Source organism: Acomys russatus, chromosome 7, assembly GCF_903995435.1.
Source record: "Acomys russatus chromosome 7, mAcoRus1.1, whole genome shotgun sequence".
NCBI classification, from domain to species: Eukaryota; Metazoa; Chordata; class Mammalia; order Rodentia; family Muridae; genus Acomys; species Acomys russatus.
Genome location: NC_067143.1, coordinates 35,885,466 through 35,912,024, shown reverse-complemented (window position 1 = coordinate 35,912,024; position 26,559 = coordinate 35,885,466). Strand labels below are relative to the sequence as shown.

The 26,559-nt window shown below is 44.7% G+C and overlaps 1 protein-coding gene across 2 annotated transcripts in view; it reads left to right on the top strand.

Annotated features, from left to right (window-relative positions):
• The first annotated feature begins 7,744 nt into the window (after nucleotides 1-7,744).
• Sec11a (SEC11 homolog A, signal peptidase complex subunit) overlaps nucleotides 7,745-26,559 on the top strand; it is a 41,202-nt gene continuing 22,387 nt past the window's right edge. Inside the window, exons 1-2 of one of the 2 annotated variants that reach the window (XM_051148811.1) lie at nucleotides 7,745-7,913; nucleotides 25,422-25,531. In XM_051148811.1, coding sequence (XP_051004768.1) covers nucleotides 7,863-7,913; nucleotides 25,422-25,531 — 161 coding nt within the window. In that variant the 5' untranslated portion in view covers nucleotides 7,745-7,862. The remainder of the gene's footprint in view (nucleotides 7,914-25,421; nucleotides 25,532-26,559) is intronic. The other variant, XM_051148810.1, reaches the window with a different exon arrangement.

Genomic DNA, 26,559 nt, shown 5'->3' with positions numbered 1-26,559 from the left:
CGTTGTGGCTGGAGCTCCAATCTCCGCCTGCCTGTTGATGATATTTGTAGTTCAAAAGCTGGCTGATGCCTGATCCGATTTAAGGCTGGGAACAGGAAGCAGGGATTTTGTTTGTTTGCTTGCTTTGTTTTTTTGTTTTTCATACCTAATCAAATAAAAGGCATTTGTTAATCTTTGTATGTTTGGGCTGAACTGCCAAGCTGTCTGATGAAATGTCGCCTCTCCTTAATCAAGAGATCTCTCCTGTTCGAATCTAATCAATTCATGGGGTTTTTGTTTTTTGGTTTTTTTTTGGTTTTGTTTTGTTTTTAATTTTGGGGGGGGGGGGCGTTGAGACAGGGTTTCTGTGCAGTCTTGGCTGTCGTGTGTGTGTGTGTGTGGTTTGTTTTTGTTTTTTTTGTAGCAAAGTTTTTATTCCTATGAATTATTAAGAATGAGCATCCAGGGGCTGGAGAGATGGCTCAGCAGTTAAGAGCACTGACTGCTTTTCCAAAGGACCCGAGTTCAATTCCCAGCACTCACATGGCAGCTCACAACTGTCTGTAACTCCAAGATCTGACATCCTCACACAGACATACGTGAAGGCAAAACACCAGTGAACATAAAATAAAAATAAATTATAAAAAGAAAGAAAGAAAAAAAAATGAGCATCCATACCAGTGTCAAATGAGGGAGAGGAAGGCAGGGTAGGCCAAGAATAGAGGGGAATGAATAGCAAATGTGCTAGAAGTCTCAGAATTTCATAAGAAGCAAGATAACAACACAGGTTTTTGGTTTTTCAAGACAGAGTGTCTCTGTGTAGCCCTGGCTATCCTGGAACTCACTCTGTAGATCAAACTGGCCTCCAACTCAAGAGATCTGCCTGTCTCTTAAGTGCTGGGACTAAAGAAGAGTGCCACCACCTTCTGGCTGAATAAATAGTTTTTCTATCACTTGGCAACACCTGTCTTCCTCTCCTGTTCTCATTTGACACTGGTATAAATGCTCATTTTAAACAATTCACATGAATAAAAACTTTGATGCTGCAAAAAACAGAAAAAAGAAAAATTTAAAAATAACAATATTTTCCCTTTTTTAAAAAGATTTTTTTTTTATTACGTATGCAATATTCTGCCTGCATGTGAGCCAGCAGGCCAGAAGAGGGCTTCCATGTGGTTGCTGGGAATTGAACTCAGGACCTTTGGAAGAACAGCCAGTGCTCTTAACCTCTGAGCCATCTCTCCAGCTCCCCCCAAAATAACACTATTTGATCCACCCGCCTCAGTGAGTTTCTCTGTGTAGCCTTGGCTGTCCTGGACTCCTTAGACCAGGCTGGCCTTGAACTCACATTGGTCGCCTGCCTCTTGCCTCCCTGAGTGTTGGGAATCAAAAGTGTGTACCACGACACCCAGTTATTTTTCTAAGTTCAGATGCTGATACTGTTCTATTTACAGCTGAAGTCATTCTTCTCAAAAAAATCAGTGAAGACTTCTTTTGAGCCTTATATAATTTTAGTAAATGACTCACACCCCTTTCCTGATTCTTCAGTTTTGTCCTAAGCATTTAAAGCTGCTAAACAACTTAGCACCAAGGTGTGAATATATATGAGCCCCATCAAATAAGTCTTTGGCTTTTATGGTCTTGGCGTTGTTTCCTATCATTTGACTGTTTTGTTTTGGTTTGGTTTGGTTTTTTGTTTGTTTGTTTGTTTCTGTTTTTGTGTTTTTGTTTTGTTTTGAGACAGGGTTTCTCTGTGTAGCCATGGCTATCCTGGACTTCCTTTGTAGACCAGGCTGGCCTTGAACTCACAGTGATCCACCTGCCTCTGCCTCCCGAGTGCTGGGATTAAAGGTGTGTGCCACCACCCTGGCCATTTGACTGTTCATTGCTCCACTTGTTCCTAGAAAGAAACACTCCAGAGATCACTTCAAGGATCCAAGTTCTAGCTGCTGCTCCAGATTGTGGCTTCTGCAGTTGCAGTCACCTTTGCTGAACTGCTGGTTTGCTGTTTAACGGGTCTGCTGAAATCATGATCACAAAGAACGGAGTTGCTCCAAGGAACTGAGTCTAAAAAGGTCTACTTCTCCTGTTCCCATTAATCTCTTTTCTCTTCTATCTAGGGTAGGTGGGTTGGAAGGGAAGTATAATCATTAAAGAACCCCAAATAGCCGGGTAGTGGTTGCGCACGTCCTTAATCCCAGCACTCGGGAGGCAGAGGCAGATGGATCCCTGTGAGTTTGAGGTCAGCCCGGTCTACAAAGCAAGTCCAGGACAGACAAGGCTACACAGAAAGACCTTGTCTGGGGCAGGGGAGGGAAGAACACTTAATAAAGTAGGTTTGAAAAAGTTCAAAGCCTACACCGAGCAGATCAGACAGCTTCTCCATTTGTATGCAGCAGGAATGATCTCTCTGTCTGTGGGGTCATGCCACAAGGCAACCAAAATGTTCTTCTCCGAATCCCAACATTCAAATTTACCAGAGAAGCCTCAGGAGCAGAGAAAGCTCCCAGCTGACCTTCCTACTCAGATGACGTCCCAAAAGGAAAACTCTCCTCCTCCATCCTGTCTTAAGCACTCTCTTCCTCAAAGCCCCTCCCTTCTTTTTACTTAGGCTCACCTCCCTATTGGCTGGTTACTTGCTCCACCTCTTGACCTATGGTTGACTTTCTTTAGCTCTTGGATTAAAGGTGTATGCTAGAGCTGAGCTACACACACTATTTGTTTACAATAAACAAAAGCTCTAGGATCAAACGCTAAGCCATAGCACAGTTAGGAAAAGACTTTCCGGTTCATAATCTTGGGGTTCACAATGTGATCAAATACCCTGCAACAACAACAACAACAAAACAGAGAATAGGAGCCGGGTGTGGTGGCGCATGCCTTTAATCCTAGCACTCGGGAGGCAGAGGCAGGCGGATCACTTTGAGTTCGAGGCCAGCCTGGTCTACAAAGTGAGTCCAGGACGGCCAAGGCTACACAGAGAAACCCTGTCTCGAAAAACCAAAAAAACAAAACAAACAAAAAAAAAAAAAACAGAGAATGGAGAGCTTTGTGAAATGACAGACATGTTTATGGTAGAGATTGTGGTGGTGTCCAAAATATATGTTTACCAAACTCATCAAGTCTGTACCGATTTTGGCCAGGCATGGTGTCTCACGCCTTCAATGCCAGCACTCAGGAGGCAGAGGCAGGAGGAGCTCTGTGAGTTCAAGGCCAGCCTGGTCTACAAAGAGAGTTCCAGGAAAGCCAGGGCTTTTAAACAGAGAAGCATTGTCTTGAAAAACAAACACAAAAACCAAACAAACAACAAACAAACAAAATCAAACCACCGCTCTTTCCCCTCAGTCACACCTTACCAAGAACTGAAGAAGAAGAAAGTAACCATCCCAACTCTAGACAATGGGGCGGCTCCATGTGCTTCCTACTTGGACTGTATCAGCTCCAGGAAGGACCTGAGAGGTTACAAAGTGACTCCCCAAACAACACAGGACTATAATGAGTCAATTAAATAACTACATAGTAATTTCCCAAAAATTAGTTGCTAAATTAGGTTTTAAAATCTATAAGATTGATCAGTGCAGCCGGGTGTGCTGGTGCACGCCTTTACTCCCAGCACTCGGGAGGCAGAGGCAGATGGATCTCTATGAGTTCTAGGCCAGTCTGGTCTACAAAGTGAGTCCAGAACAGACAAGGCTACACAGAGAAACCCTGTCTCAAAAAAACAAAAACAAAAAAGATTTATCAGTGCAAAGATAAAGATGGAACAAAGGTGAGAAAAATATTTCAGTACTATCACCTAAGAGACAGGATTGTTACCGTCAAACTTCCTGGACACTGGTTTAGAAGTGATATTTAAAGGTCAACAGAAAATACCCAAATAATTAGTGATGCTTCTAGCATGGAAGCATGGTGCAGGAGAACCCTATGGATGCACCAAACAGCCTAGTGAACGAAGAATCAGGCCTGGTGCACCCAAGTGAGGAACGCAAAGGACAGAAGAGCCTGAGGGAATACAGTACAGTGACCACAGCACACTTCCTTAAGGGAGGAGCCAGAAATGCAAGTTCACACAACAACCTCTTTTGTTGTTGTCTTAAGACGGGGCTCTCACACAGCCCAGGTTGCCCCTAAACTCCATATATAGCTAGGACTGGCCTTGATCTCCTGATCCTCCTGCCTCTTACTCCTGAGTGCCGGGACTGTAGCCATGAGCCACCTCATCCAGCACATAGCAGCCTTTGATAGAAAGGATTTCACTGGGGTTGGGAGTGGTGGTGGAGAGACAGCTCAGGAGTTGAGGACACACATGCTCTTATAGGGTCCTGAGTTTGATACTCATGTTGGGCAGCTCATAAGAGCCTGTTTGTCTTCTGGCCTCCATGGGCCCTGCATCCACATGCAGACACACCCACACAGACACGCACGCACACACTTGTGATTACAAACAATTGTGTTTTGTTTGTTTGTTTGGTTGGTTGGTTTTGGTTTTTCGAGACAGAGTTTCTCTGTGTAGCCTTGGCCATCCTGGACTCACTTTGTAGACCAGGCTGGCCTCGAACTCACAGCGATCCGCCTGCCTCTGCCTCCCGAGTGCTGGGACTAAAGGCGTGTGCCACCACGCCCGGCTCAAACAATTGTTTTTAAAGAAAAGGATATGGGTCCTTTGGGGAATGGAAACAGCTCCCGTATTGCCCACAACTGAGTAGCAACTGGTTTCCGCCCAGGCTCTCTCCTAGGCAGTAGTTTCTAAGGGACTGCTCTACAACTCCTTATTTAGTACCTGTTTTCTCCCACGTCATCCCATGCAATTCCGTGTCTGAGAAGGAGCAGGGTTACCTGAGCACCACTACAATTAGACTCTCACTTCCAGTGATCACCATCAGCCCCTTCCAGCCTGGTCTACAGAGGTAGTTCCAGGATAGCAAGGGCTGCAAAGTAAAGCTCTGTCTTGAAAAACAAAAAGAAGAAGGTGGAGAAGGAGGAGGAAGAGGGAGGAGAAGAAGAAGAAGAAGAAGAAGAAGAAGAAGAAGAAGAAGAAGAAGAAGAAGAAGAAGAAGAAGAAAGAAAGAATGAATCTGAATACTGGCAAGGTGGGGCATACTTGTAACCCTAAGACTCAAAAGGCAAAGGCAGGAGGATTATCATAAGATAAAAGCCAGCCAGAACTATATAGTAAGACTCTATCTTTTTTTCTTTTCTTTTTTTCTTTCTTTTTTCCAAGACAAGTTTTCTCTTGGCCCTTTAAAAAAATTAAAAGTGAGCTGAGTGGAGGTGTTTGCCCAGAACTGGTGAGGCCCTAGGTTCCATCCCCGGGGCCATAAAACTGGAAAAAAAAAAAAAAAAAAAAAAAAAAACCCTCTTTATTTTATCCATAAGGCTGGGCTGCAGAGATGATGACTGAAAAATCTGTGCACACTCTCTGATACAACTCTCTTCAAAAGGTAGAAATGAATTCTTCCCTATTTTAAACCAATATCTGACTAGCTTTTAGTGGAGAAAACATGGAAGAAATGAAGATGTTACTGTAAACGCCAGGGCTGACTTACTAGACCAACGTCACCGATATGACTGGTAAGGAATGACTCCTGACCAGGCACAAGTTGGAGGGGTAACAGCCAAGGCTGAGGCTGTGACAAGTTTATTGCAAGAAATCAGACTCTTTATACCCTTATCAGAAACAGAATATAAAGTCAGATGCCTGGATCAATAAAACGAGGTTGCCGGGATACTATGATGTTTGCGGGGTACACAAGACCAATGTCTAAGACCAATTGTCCTGTCAAATGTCTATATGTTTCACTCACTTCCAAGAAACACAGAGCAGCCTGAACGCTTCACTGCCTGAGGGGGTGCCTCCGTTTCCTCAAGAACTAAAAGGCACCTGGTGCCCCAGGAGCCACCAACCCTAACCTGGAAAACCTATGACCCATGTCTCTCAAGGCACCTAAAGCAGGCCAGCTCCATGGTTCCCTACATAATTTGGGTCTTATTTTTTCTTGTTCATTATTTTCTTTCAGATGGGGGGGGGTCTCAATATGTAATCCAGGTGGATCTTGAACTCCCGTGCTCCAGAGATGTTTATGCTCAACATATACTATGGCCTTATTAATCAGCAAGAATTCCCGAACCATAAACACAGCTGCCCCTAACTTCCAGGCACACTATCAAGGTTAGCTAGAACTTCTTGTTAGCAAAATAACTTGAGACAGAGCTGACCACACTGTTCCACCATCCACCCCCCTGTATGAGCTAATTGGGGTTTTTCACCTTTAAATAGACGATATAACTTCCACTCAGTGTTCAGATCCTGAACTGGCTGCCTCCCTGAACTCAGAAAATAAAGCTTTTGTTTTTAAGCTTCTGCCTCTAAAGTGTATTTTCTCAGCCTCCACTCCGAACCCAACACAAGCAAAAATCTTATCCTATAAAATACTCTGAGAAAAGCCAGGCATAGTGGCACACATCTGTAATCCCAGCATTTGGGAGGCAGAGGCAGGTGGATCGGATCTCTCTGTGTTCAAGGCTAGCCTGGTCTACAAAGTGAGTTTCAGGTAAGCTTGAGCTATGAGGCTCTCACAGCCAAACCAAACCAAAACAAAAGCTTGCATCTGTCTTCACAGTGTTGTAAATTCTCCTATGGCAAGAAACTCTGGGAGCCTGTTGTTAAACGACAACCAGGAAATGATTCTTCCATCGGACAACAGTGGAATAATAGAAAGCAACACACAATCACCTGAGTAGGGCTTGGAAATGGATCCCACAGGTAAGCCTTCAGGTGAGGCATCTGTTGTTCTGGACAGCTAGACAGCTAGAAGCCATGAAAGACCGTAAGTCAGGAACCATCCAGCTAGACTGGTTCCAAGTTTCTGAGACCAAAAAAAAAAATCTTAAGTTGTTGGTTTTAGAATAGTTATTATTTCATTTATTTATTTATTTTGGTTTTTCAAGACAGGGATTCTCTGTGTAGCCTTAGCTGTCCTGGACTCACTTTGTAGACCAGGCTGGCCTTGAACTCACAAGAGATTCACCTGCCTCTGCCTCCCAAATGCTGAGATTAAAGGCGTGCGCCACCACCGCCTGGCTTTCATCAACATTTATTATGAATCAGTCATAGAGCTCCCTAACTTGAAGATTCCAAAAAGTTCAGTTTTCATCTCAGTAAATGAGGTTTCTACTACGAGTTGAAGGTATTCTCTCTTTAAATTCAAGTGCTGAGTGTGCAGTACCATGGATGCCAGGCCATGGTGGCCACCACTGGGAACTTAACAGTTTTCATTCTCACACTTGCTTTACTGTGATCTAATTCACATACCACACAGTTCACCAATGTGTACAATTTAATGTGTGTGTGTGTACGTGTGCGTGTGCGCGCGCGCACGCGACCAGGCATACAATGCTTTAAAAGACTCACAGCTCCCCGTAGCCAACGACAGAACCCTCAACCTGAGAACAAACAGCTAGGCTACACGTCCAGGGCCACACCCAGGCCCCAGCGGCACTCAGGCGCAGGCTCGGCTTTCGATTGGACAGGCGTGGCCGAGGGCCCGCCTTGTGGAGGCTGCGGGTCTATCTAACCCTGGGTCACCGCCTTCGCAAGCAGCTACGGGCTGAGCACAGAAAGTGAGCTCCAGCCGGTTTGGTGAAAGCTAGGTCCTCCTTTTCAAGAGGCAAGGCTTTGGGCTGTCCTGGGAGGCTTGGCAAATCACTCTTTGACCAGGCTCTGCGGCAAAGGGGGCGGGGCTTCCCCTGCTCCCGCCCCGGAAGCGGAAGTTTAGGCGTCAGAGGGTCCAGTCCACTGTGAGCACGGCCCGTGTGGCAGCGGTTCCTCCTGGCATTCTTATCGCGCCCTCTTGGCTGCTGGTTGTCGCGTCCTCCACCTCACCATGCTGTCTCTAGACTTTCTAGATGATGTTCGGCGGATGAACAAGAGGCAGGTGAGATTGGCCTCCCTCTCTGCCGGGGTTCTCTGGTTCCTTTGCCGTTGTAGGGCCCCGCGGACCTCTGGGCCAGGTTGAGGGCCTGCGTGGGTCGGTCGCCTGTGTATGGATCATTCTTTCTTCTCAGTCTGTAGCCAAGGTCTCTTTCCACCCCATTCATAGTAACAGATTAGGGAGACACTGAGGGAAGGCGAACCTTTGCGATCCCTTCCTCCCGCGGAGGCAAGGGAAGTAAGTGAAAACTGTAGGGCGCTTTGTAAACCAGAGTCAGGGTTGGTTATTGTTTTGGACACTGTAAGGCGGCGGACTAGCCGTTTCTGGTGGCACTCTGGGGATGGCCATTGCAGCTCCCACAAGAGCCGTTTGCGTCTCTCCTACCACAGCCACCCTTCAGCCCAACTAGACCTCAGTGGCCTTCATCCCCTTTAACTTGGGTCGCTCTGCCCTCCGAGTTGAAGCAATTGCACTACCCGTGTGCCTGTTCCCTTAGCAGAAAGGTGACAGCTCTCTGAATCTTTGATGGCAGATGACAGTGGCACAGAAACCTTGAACTTTAGGTCTCTGTGTTTAATCCTTAAACCTTACTCTTTCTTCATGTGCTAAGAACAGTGACATTTCGCTATTACAAAAGATTTCACCTTTTTGTCTTCTGAACCTGATGTGTATGGTGATTACTTTTGCTCGAAATTGACGTCCCCTGCCCTCTTTTTTTAGCGTTTTGGTATTAAATTGTTTGAACATACTATTTAAGGTGTTTTTGTTTTTGTTTTGGAATGGGGCACTCGTTTTGCACTGTTGATAATTATTACATAGAAGCGTATGGACATACATACAGAACGTGAGCCATTCCAGCCAGGTCATCAGAACAGCTTAAAGGAGTAGCTGTCACTTAGCATGAACCCCTATTTTGTTGGTGGGGATTGGTCCCAGAGCTTTGCACATGTTCACCACAGAGTACCACAGACCACACCCCTAGTCTGAAGACTTTATTTTTATTGCTTTATTTTGAGACAGAGTCTTGCTATGCAGTCCTCCTGCCCTAGCCTTATGATAAGTAGATTTATAGATAAGTCACCATATGACTTCACTGGCTAGAATGATTATCTATCCATCTGTCTATTGTAAAACAGAGTCTCCATATGTAGCTCCTGCTAGCCCAGGCTGTCCTTGAACTTGGAATCCTGCCTTTACCTGAGTACTGCACTACCATGTCAGGCTAAATAACCTTATTATTTTTTTAAAGTTTGTTTGTTTGTTTCAAATGTGATGCTGAGAATCATGCCTAGGGCTTTTTGCAAACTAGGCACGTGCTCTGTCTAGGCAAGCAATCTGTCACTGAGCTATATCCCCATCTGGAAAGACTTTTTTGGATTGGGGGCGGGGGTCGAATAGAGTCTCATTATATAGACCAGGCTGGCTTGGAATTAAGAGATCCGCCTGCCTCTGGCTCCCAAGTAGTGCCATTGACGGCATATACCACCATGCCTGCTGTGGGATCCCACCCCTCTTATTCCATTCCCAGAAGAATTATTTTGTGTCACACCCAGGGCCTTTTAGGTTCTTTGTTTGTTCTGAGACAGAGTGTCTATGGTCCCTTGAACTCACTCTGTTGACCAGGCCGGTCTTGGACTTCACCTATCTCTGCCTCCCCAGTGTTGGAACTAAAGATGCACACCACCACCACCTAGCTTGGTCTTTCAGGTCCTAAGCATGTGCTCTACCAATAAACTACATTTGGGACCATTGTTTTCAATTTTTTTGGTTTTTGGTTTTTGATTTTTTTTTGGTTTTGAGACAGGGTTTCTCTGTTGCTATCCCTGGCTGTCCTGGACTTGCTTTGTAGACCAGGCTGGCCTCGAACTCACAGGGATCCACCTGCCTCTACCTCCCGAGTGCTGGGATTAAAGGCGTGCGCCACCACACCTGGCTCTTGTTTTCAATTTTAAAAAAATTTATTTATATATATACTTTGTGTGTGTGTGTGTGTGTGTGCATTGGTATTTTGCCTGCATATATGTCTCTGTGAAGGTGTCTGTTCCCTTGGAACTGAGGTTACAGACAGCTGTGAGCTGCCATGTGGTTGCTGGTCCTCTGGAAGGGCAGCCAGTGCTCTTAACTGCTGAGCTATTTCTCCAGCCCCTGTATTTAATTTTTTTGCTTACTTTTTAAAAAAGTATGTATGTTCACCAACTGGGTGCTTGCTGCTAGGTGAGGTCAGAGGAAGATCTTGGATCCTTTGGAACTGGATTTACAGTTGAGAGCTGCCAGGTGGATGCTCTTCCGCATGCGCAGCAAGTGCTCTCAACTGCTAAGCTGTGTCTCCAGCCCTGTACTCATGTGTATTTGTTATTGACCGTGTGTGGTGCATGTGCATGTGAATGTGGGCACGCCCAAGCTGTAGAGTGCGGGAGTCAGAGGGTGACTTTTGGGAGTTCTCTTCGCCACCTCATTGAGGCAGGGTCCTGCATCCCCAGAGCTGCTGACCCACGAACACAGACGCTGAGCTGTTTGCCTAGTTCCCCTCCCCGCCCTTTGTTGTTGTTTTTTCAAAAAAGGGTTTCTCTGTGTAGCCTTGATTGTCCTTGAACTTGCTTTGTACACCATGCCGGCCTCAAACTCACAAAGATCCTCCTGCCTCTGCCTCTCAAATGCTAGGATTAAAGGCGTGCACCTGCCTGGCACCCTCCCTCCCTTTTAAAATTAGATTTATTTTGTGTGCTCATGTGTGTGCATGTGCATGAGTATGCCCTGGCACACACGTGGGAGTTAGAGATTGATTTTCCAGATCTTTCTGTCATGTGGGTCGAGGAGTAGAACTTGGGTCATCAGGCTTGGCAGCAAGTACCTTTGCCAGTTGAGCTATACTGTAGTGTTGTTTGCCCCTGGTATTTTGAAGACAGCTTTGCCTTGAGCCAAGCCTGCCAGCACACGTCTATAATCCCAGCATTCGGAAGGGCTGAGCTAGCCTGGGCAACATCATTGAAAGCTAGCATTTAATTAAAAGCAAAACTTGCTGTGCACGCCTTTAATCCCAGCACTTGGGAGGTAGAGGCAGGAGGATCTCTGTGAGTTTGAGGCCAGCCTGGTCTACAGAGAGAGTTCCAGGACAGCCAGAGTTGTTACACAGAGAAAGCATGTCTAGAAAAACAAACAAACAAAAAAAACCCCACCAAAACAAAACAAAAAACCAAACCAAAGCAAAACAAAACTTTGTCCCCCAAAGAGAAAAAAAGCACCAAACAAAAACCCGCAATCCCAGTACTTTGAAAGGAGAGAGAGAGAGAGAGAGAGAGAGAGAGAGAGAGAGAGAGAGAGAATATTCAAGGGTTAGAGGATGACTTCTGGGAGTTAGTTCTCTCTTTCCATCCTATGGGTCCTGGAGATCAAACTTAGCTTGTCAGGTTTGGTGGCAAGCACTTTGATTCTCTGAGCCATCTCTTCACACACACACACACACACACACACACACACACACACACACACACACACACACATCATACACATCATGGAAGGGAAATTAAGGAAAGACAGCTAGAGCCGGGCGTGATGGCGCACCCCTTTAATCCCAGCACTCGGGAGGCAGAGGCAGGCGAATCACTATGAGTTTGAGGCCACCTGGTCTACAAAGTGAGTCCAGGATGGCCAAGGCTACACAGAGAAACCCTGTCTCGAAAAACCAAAAAAAAAAAAAAAAAAAAAGAAAGAAAGAAAGAAAGAAAGAAAGAAAAGAAAAGACAGCTAGGCCAGGTGTGGTAGTGCACATCTTTAATCCTAGCATTTGGGAGGCAGATGGCTGTGAATTCAAGGACAGCCTGGCCTACAAAGAGAATTCCAGGACAGCCAGAACTATTACACAGAGAAACTCTGTCTTGAAAAAAACCAAAAAAGAAGAAAAGACATGTCTGTAATCCCAGCACTCAGGGAGGCAGAGGCAGGAGGACTGCTGTGTGTTCGAGGCCAGCCTCGTCTACAAAGCAAGTCCAGAACAGCCAAGGCTACACAGAGAAACCCTGTCTTGAAAACCAAAAGAAGAAGAAGAAGGAGAAGAAGAAGAAGAAGGAAAAAAAAGACAGATACACAAACTATAATTTTTACTTTGTAGGCAAAATAGAAAAAACAACCTCAAGAGCATAGGTGACAGGAAGCTAATAAAATAGAATGTGATGAATCTAGGATATTATTTCTCTTATTAATATAATGCAGTTATACCCATTTATTTTTTTGACTGTGTTAGAAATTGATTCCTGGGCCTCAAACATGCTAGCCATAAACCTCACTTGATTAACATGGACATCCCCTGGAACTAATTTTTTTTCTTTTGTTTTTATTTATTTATTTGTTTTGGTTTTTCGAGACAGGGTTTTTCTATGTAGCCTTGGCTGTCCCGGACTCAGTTTGTAGACCAGGCTGGCCTCAAACTCACAGTGATCCATGTGCCTCTGCCTTCTGAGTGCTAGGATTAAAGTTGTGCGCCACCATGCCTGACTGCCTTTATTTTATTATTTATCTACTGGGGGGGGGGGTGGCTAACATGGTTTATTTGTGGTTTTCTGTGATGGTCTCCTTGTATCCCTCTCCATCTTACATCATTTAAGATAATTTTTTTTTCCAGACTTTTGAAACAAAGAGTAATTATTTAGCTGTTACTACTTTAGTTACAGATTTCCATATTAAGATACGATGGATCTATGGTGATCTATATGAAATCACTTGGATAGAAAGACTTTTAAAATTATGTGCCATTTTTACTATCTTTTTAATTTAGTTTATGTTTTTAGTATGTTTTTTTTATCTAATATAGAATCAGAGCACTTTCCCCCTTCCGTTTCCTTTTTCCAGCCCCTTCCAGGTAACCTTTCCTCAAGCCCTTCATGCCCCCACACTTTTAAGTTAATAGCCTCTTTTTCTTTGATTACTATCATTATATACATGCATGTGTATGTGTCGCCCACAGGGATGTGTATGCACAAATAAAGATAAATACAACCTGCTTAGTCTGTTTTTGTTCGTGGTGTATATATGATTTCAAGGCTGGCCACTCTGCATTGGGCAAGCAATTAGTCATTAGTTGCCTGTAGTTCTTTGTCTAAGGGTGGGACCCCTCAGATTTTCTCCTTCCACCTTACCGTATCCATTGGAGCTGTTTCTAGGAGAGACTGTTTCACAGCAGGCTTCCCGAAATTCTGTCTCCGATAGTCTTTCTGCCCCCTTTTCTGTGATGTTCTCTGAGCCATAGATTCAGGAGCTGTGCTGCAGAGGCATCTGCCGATGCTGGGCCCCCTACCACCTGGATCTCTGTATTGTATCCTGTTGTGGTTTTCTGTGATGGTCTTCATTTCCTGTAAAGAGAAGCTTTATTTATTTATTTATTTATTTATTTAATTTTTTGGTTTTTTAAGACATAGTTTCTCTGCGTAGCCTTGGCTGTCCTGGAATTCACTCTGTAGACCAGGCTGGCCTCGAACTCAGAGATCCTTCTGCCTCTGCCTCCTGAGTGCTAGGATTAAAGGCTTGGGTCACTACCACCTGGCTAAGAGAAGCTTCTTTGACAGAGGTGGCAGCTGCACATGTGGCTCGTGCACAAAACTACCTAGCTTTTGAGACAGTTTATCACTGAAACTGAAGATCTTCCTTTCATCGAGAAAGACTGGTCAGTGAGGCCCAGGATAGGTGTCTCTGCTTTGCCAATACTGGGCTTACAGGCAAGCACTGCCATGTGTAGCTTTTATGTGGGTACTGGGGATCCAAACCGAGGACTCCAGACCTTACTTTACCCAGAGTCATCTCCCTAGTCCCTGTGGGTTTGTTATCATTACTGTTCTTTTTTGGTTGGTTGGTTGGTTGGTTTTTCGTTTTTGAGACAGAATTTCTTGGTGTTAATAACTCTGGCTGCCCTGGAACTCACTCTGTAGACCAGGCTGGCCTCAGTTTTTTGTTTTTCTAATTTGTTTTGAGACGTAGACTCACTCTATAGCCTGGGTTAGTCTGCAAATGTAGCTCAGGCTGGCCTAAATTCATGTTGGTTGTGTCAGAACCTCTCAAGGGCTGGGATCACAAGGCTAAGCCATTATACTTGGCTTACATTTTACTTTTACTTTTATTTTTTTCTAACTTTGTCTCCTTATGTTGTACAGGCTAGCCTCAAACACAAACACAGCCTACCCTCATTAGTCTCCCATATACAAGATTATTACTTTGTCCTGTGTATCTATCTGTATTCCCTCTTCCAACCAGCTAAAGCCCAAACCCAAATTTAAACGTTTTCTTTTTTTTTTTTTAAGATTTATTTATTTTATACAACACCTTGCCTGCCTGCCAGAAGAGGGCACCAGATCTCATTGTAGATGGTTGTGAGCTACCATATGGTTCCTGGGAATTGAACTCAGGGCCTCTAGAAGAGCAGCCAGTGATCTTAACCTCTGAGCTATCTCTCCAGCCCCCTTATATTTTTTCTTAAATATTAAACTTAGAGCTGGGCATGGTGGCGCACACCTTTAATCCTAGCACTCAGGAAGCAGAGGCAAGTAGATCTCTGAGTTTGAGGCCAGACTGGTCTACAAAGTGAGTTCCAGGACAGCCAGTGTTAAAACAGAGAAACCGTATTTTGGGGGGTGAATTATATTGAAAACAAAACAAAACAAAAATAAACTTGAAGCTAGGGAGATGGCTGTGTAGACATGAGTGCTTACACCTATATAAAAAGCTGGCTTGCAGCATGTGACTGTAAACTCAGTGGTGGGGGCTAACACTGGTGGGTCCTTATACCCTTGCTGGCCAGATAATCGAGCAAAATGACAAGCTCTCCAGTGAGAGATGGTCTCAAAAATAAAGGCTGAGAGCAATTAAAGAAGACTCCCGTTGTTGTCCCCTGGCCTCTGCATTGGCCCACGTGGGTGAATGCATCTACACACCTACTTCACATAAATATACACACACTTCTGCAACACAGAACACACACAAAGTTAACACAGTATTAACTTAGTTTATAAATATGACCTCGTCTTTAATTTTTGTTTACTTTTTGATATTATATATGTTTTTGAGGTTGTATATAATTATATATTATATAATTTTCCCCTTTCCTCCCTGCAAACCCTCTCCTGTACCTCCCTTTGCTTTCAAATTCATGGCCTCTTTTTGTTATTACATATAAATAAGAACCTGTGTGTGTGTGTGTGCGCGCGCACGCGCACGCACGCGTTTCTTTTTTTTTTTTAAAGATTTATTTATTACATATACAGTGTATATGTACACCTGCACACCAGAAGAGGGCACCAGATCTCATGATAGATGGTTATGAGCCATCATGTGGTTGTTGGGAATTGAACTCAGGACCCCTGGAAGAGCAGACGGTGCTCTTAACCGCTGAGCCATCTCTCCAGCCCCCTGTGTGTGTGTTTCTAGATACATAAATATAAACTGCTCAGTTTATATAATGTTGCTTGTATGTATGATTTCAGGGCTGACCGTTTAGTATTAGATAACCAATTGGTGTACTCTTCCGGGGAGAGGGTTATTTGTCCCAATGTCAGTTTTCCTTAATTGCCTATAGGTCTTTTTCTAGGGTTGAGACCTCATGAGCTTTTACCCTTTTTAAATTAGCATGTGTATTGCTTATGTCATGCCTAAGCAGTTAGGCTAGTGACATTTCATAGGTGAAGCTTCTGACACTGTTTCATAGCAAACTTCCTGGTCCTCTGCCTCTTATCTCCTCCCCATCCCCCCCACAATCTCCCCCCCTTTCACAGTGATCTCTGAGCCTTCGGTGCAGAAGTTGTGTCATGGATGTTTTCATAGGGGCTATGCTCCACAGCTCTGCATTTTGATTGGTTGTAGCTTTCTGTAATGGTCCCTATCTGTAACAAAGAGAAGTGATGGGTGAAGACTACACTCAACCTGTGGGTATAAGGACATTTAAAATGTACTTAGAAGTTAGGCTTTTTTTTTTAGTAAAGTGGTGTTTGCAGATTCTCCAAAATCTATGACTTCACCAGCTCTGGGTAGTTGGCTACATTTCCAGTGCCAGTTGTGATTTCCCTCTTGTTGAGCAGGTCACAAGTCCAATTAGAGAGCTGTTGGTTACCGCTAAGGTGTGTGTGCCACTGCTGCATCCTTAAGGTTGTTTTATAGTCCTCGGGGAGGGGGCTTTCAGGTCATATCCAGCTCGGGGCCTCTGGGCTTTGTGTCCAAAGTGAATGGTGTCTTCAGCAGCAGAGATTTAACTTTCTATGTCTGGGGTTTACCTGCCTCCCCGCCCTCCAACACACGCACTTTTTAAAGACAAATCTCATTTTTAAAAAGTACTGTCTGAGGGTGGATCTGGACCCAGGGGTTCTGCTCAAACTGCTGCACCAACCAAGGACAATACATGCAACAAACATTGAACCCCTACTCAGATCTAGCCAATGGACAGGACATTCTCCACAGTTGTGTGGAAAGCAGGATAAGCAGGCTGCCAAGATGAGACTTGATAGATAGCCTATGACCGTATAGTGGGGGAGGAGGTCCCCCTTGGTCACAGACCTAGGGGAGGAGAATAGGGTGAAAGCGGGAGGGAGGGAGGAATGGGTAGATACAAGTGAGGGGAAAACAATTGAGAAGTAATCTGAATAAATTAATTAAAAAATTTAAAAAGTACTGGAAACTCTAATTATTCAACAAGCTTTTTAGTGGTTGTTTGTTCGTTTTTCCCACGTGAGAGACTTTATTAGGAAGGGAGTTACAGAGACTGTCTCTGAGAGCACTTTTTTTCAGGTTTTAAAAATTTTTTCTAAATGTGAGAATTCTGTGAGATAGGGTCTCGCTCTGTAGCCCAGGCTGGCTTGGAGTTCTGTACGTAGAGCATGTTTGGTGATTCTTGGTAAATTGTTATTGATTCTCCTGCGTCCATTTCCCAGTGCTAGGACTATACACATGAGCCCCCGCACTTGGCCCTTTTTGAGATGTCTTAGTGATTCAGGGATGTTAGGCATGATGTGACTTGATCTGAGTCATCGTAGCATCATCTGACTCATCAAAGTTGCTTAACTCCCCACTAGGCCATCTTTTCTCTTTGGACTTTTTAAAAATATATTTTGTGTGTATGAATGTTTGCCCAAAGAGTGTGCATGTACTACATGAGTGTCTGTTGAATCTCTTTAAACAGTTTGTTTGAAAGATAGGTTTTTGTGTGTCCTAGGCTGTTACCAGCTCTCTGTGGAGCTGAGGCTGACCTTAAGCTCCTGATCCTCCTGTTTCCGGAGTCCTGCCTGGATCACTGTCGTTGGCCACTGTGCTTGCTCTCTTTACGTCTTAATTATCTGTCCTGTCTTATTACTTAAGACAACGTATCACTCCTTGGCCTTGGCTGGCCTTGAAGTCACAGTGATGCCTCCTGAATGCTGGCTGCTTTTAAAGGTGTGCTGCACATGTGTAGGATCCTTACGACTTAATAAAATCTTTTATTGTTTGCTTCTTAAGATTACTCAACTCTCTCATACCTACCCCAAGAGAAGGTTTCTCTGTGTAGCCTCAGCTGTCTTAGAAATCACTCTGTAGACCAGGCTGGCCTTGAACTCTCACAGTTCTGCCTGCCTCTGTTTCCTGAGTGCTGGAACTAAAAGTGTGTGCCACCACCACCTCACAGGATTACCCAAATCACAATGGCTATCAAAATAGATATTTGAACTCAAAGTAACAACTTTCAGTTGCCATTGTTAATGAATTGGCCCTTAGAGAAGAACCTAGAAGTTTGGTGATTTCTTACATATCAGTCTACTATAATAAGCAAGTGTTCAGTAGGTGGCAGATGGGTACATTACAGAACATGCACTACTTCCCCTGCTTTCCCTGCCCCAGTCGTAAGGATTCAATTCAGGGCTGTGGGCTAGTTAGGCGAATGCTCTTCCATTGAGCTACACTTTTCTATCATTTTGAGATGGGGGGGATCTCCTTAAGTTGCTTAGGCCCCCTCAAACGTCTGATCTTTCTGCTCAGCTTCCTGAGTAGCTGGGGTTAGAGGGATGTGCCACCATGTTTGATTGTTTTTCCCTTCGTCGTCGTCGTTGTTGTTCCTCCTCCTCCTTCTTCTTTATTCTTTCTTCTTCTGGCGATGTTTGAGACAGGGTGTCACAGTGTAGTTCTGGCTGTCCTGGAACTCAATTTATCAGTCAGCCTAGTGTTGAACTCACAGATCTGCCTGGGTGCTGGGATTAAAGGTGTGTGCCACTATGTGGAACTATTTGTTACTTTCTTTTTTAAATTGAAAGTTAATTTAATAATTGTATAGGGTTAGAAAAATCTTTATGGGGGGTGTCAGTATACCTTCCCTGTCAGAGTGTCAGTGTGGACGCACTAGCACAGTCCCCAGTACGTCACAAGGGAATCACAAGTGGAATTTGGAGCTGAGCTGGACTTTTTTTGTTTGTTTGTTTGTTTTTTCAAGACAGGGTTTCTCTGTGTAGCCTTGACTGTCCTGGACGCACTTTGTAGACCAGGCTGGCCACGAACTCACAGCGATCCACCTGCCTCTGCCTCTGGAGTACTGGGATTAAAGGCGTGCGCCACCACGCCCAGCCACAGTTGCATTCTTAAACATCCTGAAATCACTGTTTGTCCATTGAAACTGGGAAATCCAGAGTACAGTGCTTAGTAAAGTTTAAAGCCTTCTCTTTGCTACTGTTCATTGATATTCTGCATCTTAATCCTGTTCTCTCTATGGACCTAAAAGTTCCTCATTTCCATGTGCAGATGTGACATAGAAGAGAGCACTGTAGCTCTTCTCCTGTGGCTTGTCTTCAAGAAGAACAGAGTCTAGACACAGGTGTGTACAGGGACAGAGGAAAGAGTGTTCTAGTTTCATTCCTCTTGCTGTGATAAGATACCCTGAGTGAAAAGCAGTGTAGGAGAGGAAAGGCTTTGCCTTACAGTTGCATTGTAACTGCTCATCACCGAGAAGGCAAGAGCTCAAGCAGCTGATCACACCTCATCCGCAGTCAAGAGTACTTGCTCACTCTCGGCCAGCGCCCCCTACTCTTCTGCAGCCCAGCATCCAGGGAATGGTGCTGCCCACAGCGTCTGGGTCAGTTAACAATCAAGTCTTCCACAGACCCTCCTGCATGTCAGGTTGATGTAGGAATGATCAGTTCAGACTCCTTTTCCAGGTGGTTCTAGGTTGTGGCAAGCTGACAGTTAAAGCTAACCATCACCCGTGGCTTAGCTGGTACAGTGTGGTTGGTGAAACGTTTATTGATGACAGCATGGAGTGAGCGGTTTACCACAGAAGAGTCTTGTGTACTGGGGGGATGCTGCATCTGTGAGTCTAGAAGAAGGTAGGCAGTCAGAATTGCCACTGCTGGGCACAGCGGCCACACCTGTAGGCTGCTCATTCTGCAGCAGGACTACCATGTTCACGGCTGGCCTGGGCTACATAATGATGCCCTGTCTCAGGAGAAAATTGTCACCAACTAGCTCTTCTGTGTGGCTGGTGTGTACAGGCAGGTAAGTCCACACGTGTCATAGAATCTGGGTCTGCATGGAGTAGGGCCTGCTGGAGTAGGGCCTGAAGGGAGAGCAGAGGAAGTGCTTCTAATCTGTGTTAGCTCAAAGAGCTCAACCTGGAGCAGCGGAAAGCAAGTGCCTCAGTGTGCTCACTCCCTGTAACCACTGTGACCTTCAGGCGCCATCACAGCTTCCCGTCCACCTTCCAGGGCTCGGCAGATTTAACTTAGACCCATACAGCAAGGCAACATGGGAAGCTGTGTTGATTTACCCAAATTAACAGAGTACAAAGCTGTTGTGGCCTGCCCTCTGTCACCTTGGCATCTAGTCACACCTATCTCATCATAACTCTCATTTAAAGATGAAAGCAGTTATGTTTCTAATAGACTGTAACCTTTGTTTGTGTAATTGATCACATGGGCATAGTTATTTTCTGCTGCTGCTCTGGGCAAGAACCTAAATTGGCCATAGTTTCTTTCCTGATAGGGTGACTCAGACCATATTAGTGCCATATGGTCCTGGAATTGCGTGATTTTCACTAACTTATATGGGAACCTCAGAGTTCTCAGGGTCTGCTTTTTCCAGTTGTCCTTTCTTCCTTCACTGTGTAATAGACTTTCTTTTCTTTTTGGTTTTTCATGACAGGGTTTCTCTGTGTAACCTTGGCTGGCCTGGACTCTCTTTATAGACAAGGCTGGCCTTAAAGTCACAGTCATCTGCCTGCCTCTGCTTCTCAAGTGCTGGGATCCCAGGCTGTAATAGGCTTAACAAGTTCTTTCTGATACTCAAGACCAGCCATCAATCAGTAGCACCTTGTTCCTGGCACTTTGATTAAGTGGCACGAGGAGTCCATAGTCCACAGATTTCTTAGCTTTTGGTTGAGTAGAACCATTGTGTTCTCTAAGAAGATTGTGCCTGTCCCTTTTGGGAATTAAAGCCTTTAATCAGCAGATGTCAGGATTTTGAACAAAGGAAGAAGGAAGAAGCACTGTCATGTCATATCATAAGTATTTCTTTAAACATTTAAAATTACGTACGTGTGTGTTGGGGGGGGGCATCGTGGGGCTCATGTGGCTCATGTGGAGGTCAGTTCTCTTTAACCATGTGGGCCCCTGGATTAAATTCAGGGCATCAGGTTTGACAAGTGCCTTTACATGTTGAGACATCTACTGGCCATGGCCTGCTGAATCCTACTCCAGAATGTGTTGTTGCTGATGCAGCACATGTAATTCACTAGAGGAGATTAACCATTACTCCCATGCCACAGAGCTGCCTGCCATATAGCTGGTGCCTTACCTGCCTAATGCTGAAGGTTTCTTAACCACAGAAACCTTTACAGTTACAAAATCCTCTCTAGAGCCGGGCGTGGTGGCGCACGCCTTTAATTGTAGCACTCGGAAGGCAGAGGCAGGTGGATCCTTGTGAGTTCAAGGCCATCCTGGTCTACAATGTGAGTCCAGGATAGTCAAGGCTACACAGAGAGACCCTGTCTCGAAACACCCCACCCCCACCCCCCAAAAAAATCCTCTCTAGGTGTCACTTTTTGTAGTAATAGCCTACAAATTTTTTTGTGTTGTATTTTTATTTTTGCTCAGTTTTAAACTTTTTTTATTTTAGGGCTGGTGAAGTGACTGAATGTTAAAGTGAGTACAAGCAAACAAGAGGGTCAGATCTAAGATTCCCAGAACCCACAAACATGCAGAATGGGAACTGGGCATGATGGCGCGCCTGTAGTCCCAGCACTTGGGAAGGGAGCAGGCAGATCTCTGCAAGTTTGAGGCTAGCCTGGTCTACAGAGCGAGTCCAGGACAGCCGGGGCTACACAGAGAAACCATGTCTCAGGAAAGAAAACATTTGAGAAAAATTCAAAATGATAAATAAATATAACAGTGGGTTTGTAATTCCAGTTGTGGAAGGTGGAGACTGAAGAAGATCCCCTGAGCAGCTGGCTAGCAAGAGTTGCCATGTCAGTGAGCTCTGGATTTGATGGAGAGACACTGCCTCAGAGAAGAGGGTAGAAGACTCCTGTAGTGGGGATAAATGTGAACTCTGACCCTCCTGCCTATACCTCCCTGAGTGCTAGCTGTGCATTATCATACCCAATTCACGTGTAGCTGTGGCTCTAACCCAGTGCTTTGTGCATGCTAGGCAAGCGCCTTACCAACTGAGCCCAGCCTTACATAAACTCTGAGACAGGCTCTCACAGTCCAGTCCAGGCTGGCCTGGGATTGGCATCCTTCCTGCTGTAGCTTCCCTAATGCAGAGGTTACAGACGTGCTCCACCTAGCCTAACTGAAAGGAGCTTACACGTTACCTCTCTGTCTTAAAATTTATTTATTTACTTACTTAGTTACTTTTGTTTCTATACATGTCTGTGTGAGAGAATGGGAGCCACTGGGACTTGAGTTGTAGACAGTTGCAAGCTGTCATGTGGGTGCTGGGAACTGAGCCCTGTTCTTCTGGAAGAGCAGCCAATGAGTGTTCTTACCTGCTGAGTCGTCTCTCCAGCCGTCCCCTCACCCCTGACCCCACCTCTTCATGGAGATAGTCTCATGAAGAGCAGCTAACCCTTCAACTGATGGTCCTCTCTCTTCGGCTTCCCAATGCAGGATGACAGGTGTGTGGCATGGCCAGTGTTTTCATTGGGTTTAATAGTATTCTTCAACAGTTTGACCTTGAACAATGAGGAACATACTGGTTGGTCTGTCACTTCTTAGAAAGGGCAATTCAATTCTGTGGTTGTTGCTGGACACATGTCACCATTTCTTACTAATAGCTTGATGTGGCCAAATGGAATGAGGTTGGGTAACTTATTTCTGCCAACACTAGGCAGATAAATGCGGCTTTTTTGTTGATAATTTATGTTCCTAAGTACCAACATGTAGAATAAGGAAGCAGGAAGTAGAAGCTGTATATTTGATTTTTGGGTAAAGTCTCTTGGCAGGAAAAGAGGAAGCAAAAAAAAGAAAGAGTAAGACCCTCGGACGCTGCTCAGTTGGGATGTTTGTTTCAGCGTAGACTGCTTTTGTGTACATTTCTCCCAAAACGAACTTACTAGTCCTTTTTAAGGAACTCCCAGCTACACAAACAGGCTTGAAGGGACTTATGTTCTCTGAGCGACTTGGTGTTACTTGTCAGCTTGAGGAAGCTAGAATTCCCTGAGGACAGGCTTTTGGGGGATTATCTTGACTGAGCTAATTGATGTAGAAAAACCCTGTTTAATTGGCCAGAGATCATATACTGCATAAAAAGGAGAAAGCCAGCTGAATATTAGCAATTATTTTTTGGTCTCTCGTCCTGGCTGTGGATGGACTATAACCAGCCGCTTCAGGCTCTGCAGTCTTGACTTCCTCACAGTGATGCTGTCCCTTTGACTCTTGAGCACTAATAATAATAAGCCTTTTGTGCTTTAAGTTGCTTTTGTCTTTTATCACAGAATCTACTAAAAATGAAGATGATGTTGGTTAGCTGAATCTCAGAGTAAGATCCTAAGGCCGTATGCCGTCCTGTCTAAGGAAAGAGGAAGGGCCAGATGAGCCGAGAGCAGCGTCATACAGAGTATAAATCTTCATTTTTTTAAAGTTTTTTTTGTTTTGTTTTTTGTTTGTTTGTTGTCTTTCGAGACAGGGTTTCTCTGTTACACAGAACTCTGGTTGTCCTGGACTCTTTGTAGACCAGGCTGGCCTTGAACTCAGGGATCCACCTGCCTCTGCCTCCTGAGTGCTGGGATTAAAGGTGTGTGCCATCACCGCCCAGCCTAAAGTTCTTTGTTTTTCTAAAACTTGATTTATTTTATGTGTCTGAGTGTTTTGCCTATATGTGTACATGAATGTACATGTACCATCTGTGTGCCTGGTGTCCACAGAGGTCAGAAAAGGGCAGCTGCTATTCAGGACCTGGATTTACAGATAGCTGTGAGCCACTCTGTGGTGCCAGGACCTGAACCCGGGTCCTCTGGAAGAGCAGCCAGTGCTCTTAACAACTGAGCCATTTCTCCAGTCTCAAACCTAAAATTCTTTATGTTATGGATTAATTTCTATTTTTCTTTTGTTTTTTTCAAGACAGCCTTTCTCTGTGTAGTCTTGACTGTCCTGGGCTCACTCTGTAGACCAGGCTGGCCTCAAATTTAGAGATCTGCCTGCCTCTGCCTTCCAAGTGCTGGCATTAAAGCCACCATGTCAGATTAGATCTTTTTTTTTTTTTTTTTTTTTTTGGTTTTTCGAGACAGGGTTTCTCTGTGTAGCCTTGGCCATCCTGGACTCACTTTGTAGACCAGGCTGGCCTCGAACTCACAGCGATCCGTCTGCCTCTGCCTCCCGAGTGCTGGGATTAAAGGCGTGTGCCACCACGCCCAGCTTGTCAGATTAGATCTTAACTCTGAATGACAAGCAGGACTCTGATAATGTCTCATTGTGAGATGATGCTTTTCCAACTCTAAAATGAATGAGTTTTAGACCAGCCTGGTCTATAGAGCAAGTTCCAGGAGCTAGGACTGTACAGAGAAATTCTGTCTCAAAAAAAAAAAAAAAAAAAAAAAAAGTGGGAGGAGTAGGGGCTGGAGAGATGGCTCAGAGGGGCTCAGATGGCTCCAGAAGTCCTGAGTTCAATTCCCAGCAACCACATTGTAGCTCACAACCATCTATAATAAGATCTAGTGCCCTCTTCTGGCCTGTAGCTGTCCATGCAGGCAGAGCACTTCTATACATATTTGAAGAAGAAGGAGGAGGCGGCGATGGTAACAAATACTGAATATTCCATGGTTATTAAGAGAGACAATCAGTAGACAAGTATGAGAGAAATTAAAAAACAGAAAGAGTATTATCAATTGTGTCTAACATGTCGAGACTGAATGTAAGTTAAAAATAGTAACAGCAGCCCAAATGAAACAGTAAGGGTCTGAAATATTAGTTATTACATAGATGTCATTGTGTTTCAGCAAACAGAATTCAGGAAAATGCTTTGGATAAGAGGAGGTCTGTTCTGGGATGTTGGTTTTATGTTTTACTTAAAAGAAGTCTTAAACAAGGGGTCATAGTGGCAGCACGTGGGAGGTGGAGGCAGGAGGATCTGGAGTTGAGGGCTATCTTCAGCTACTTAGTGGGCAACCTGAGATACCACTTTTAAGAAAAAGATCTCAGGACTTCAGCAGCCATAGTGGTACTGCTTGAAACATTTGAGTTGTTTGTTTCTTTTGAGACAAGGTCTCACACTATAAGTCAGGTGGTCTTAGAACTCACTATGTAAGCCCAGGCTAGCCTCATTCATATACTACCTCAACTTTTTGTTTTGTTTTGTTTTTCGAGAGAGAGTTTCTTTGTGTTGTCTTGGCTGTCCTGGACTCCCTTTATATACCAGGCTGGCCTTGAACTCACAGCCACCTGCTTCTGCCCCTCAAGTGTACTTGAACTTTAAAAAAAAAAATTCTCCCCATTTATTTATTTTGATTAATTTAATGGTATGGTACTTTCTTTTTCTTTTCTTCTGTAGTTTCATTTACTTACTTACTTACTTATATATTTTTTTATTTATTATCATTATTATTATTGAGACAGGCCTCTTGGCTGAGGTAGGCCATCAGCTCAGTAACAACCTGATGTCCATGATGTTTTCCCTTGGCCTGACTCCACCTCCTGCAGGCTAGGATACATGCATGAGTCACCACACCTGGCTCTATGCAGTGCTGGGGACTGAGCCCTGGGCTGTCTACCTGCCAGACAAACATTCTACCAACCGAGCTACAACCCTACTTGAACCTTTTTTTTTTAATTAATTTATTTTTATTTAATGTACATTGGTATTTTACCTGTATGTGTGAGGGAATCGGATCCCCTGGGACAGGTGTTACAGGCAGTTGTGAGTTGCCGTGTAGGTGCTGGGAACTGAACTCAGGTCCTCCGGAAGAACAGCCAGTGCTCTTAACCACTGAGCCATCTCTCCAGCCTGAAACTTTAAAATTAATAGCTACTATCATTGCTTTTCCTGAGTGAGAGTAATAGTGGATCTGCTTTCTTCTCTTTGTTCTTACAGCTGTACTACCAAGTCCTAAATTTTGGAATGATTGTCTCCTCGGCACTAATGATCTGGAAGGGGCTGATGGTGATCACTGGAAGCGAGAGTCCAATTGTAGTGGTGCTCAGGTAACCCTGCTCCTTCTCAGACACGGAATTGCATGGGATGACGTGGGAGAAAACAGGTACTAAATAAGGAGTTGTAGAGCAGTCCCTTAGAAACTACTGCCTAGGAGACTCAGTTGTGGGCAATACGGGAGCTGTTTCCATTCCCCAAAGGACCCATATCCTTTTCTTTAAAAACAATTGTTTGTAATCACAGGTGTGTGCGTGCGTGTCTGTGTGGGTGTGTCTGCATGTGGATGAAGGGCCCATGGAGGCCAGAAGACAAACAGGCTCTTATGAGCTGCCCAACATGAGTATCAAACTCAGGACCCTGTAAGAGCATGTGTGTCCTCAACTCCTGAGCTGTCTCTCCACCACCACTCCCAACCCCAGTAAAATCCTTTCTATCAAAGGCTGCTATGTGCTGGATGAGGTGGCTCATGGCTACAGTCCCGGCACTCAGGAGTAAGAGGCAGGAGGATCAGGAGATCAAGGCCAGTCCTAGCTATATATGGAGTTTAGGGGCAACCTGGGCTGCGTGAGAGCCCCATCTTAAGACAACAACAAAAGAGGTTGTTGTGTGAACTTGCATTTCTGGCTCCTCCCTTAAGGAAGTGTGCTGTGGTCACTGTACTGTATTCCCTCAGGCTCTTCTGTCCTTTGTGTTCCTCACTTGGGTGCACCAGGCCTGTTTCTTCGTTCACTAGGCTGTTTGGTGCATCCATAGGGTTCTCCTGCACCATGCTTCCATGCTAGAAGCATCACTAATTATTTGGGTATTTTCTGTTGACCTTTAAATATCACTTCTAAACCAGTGTCCAGGAAGTTTGACGGTAACAATCCTGTCTCTTAGGTGATAGTACTGAAATATTTTTCCCACCTTTGTTCCATCCTTATCTTTGCACTGATAAATCTTTTTTGTTTTTGTTTTTTTGAAACAGGGTTTCTCTATGTAGCCTTGTCTGTTCTGGACTCACTTTGTAGACCAGACTGGACTAGAACTCATAGAGATCCATCTGCCTCTGCCTCCCGAGTGCTGGGAGTAAAGGCGA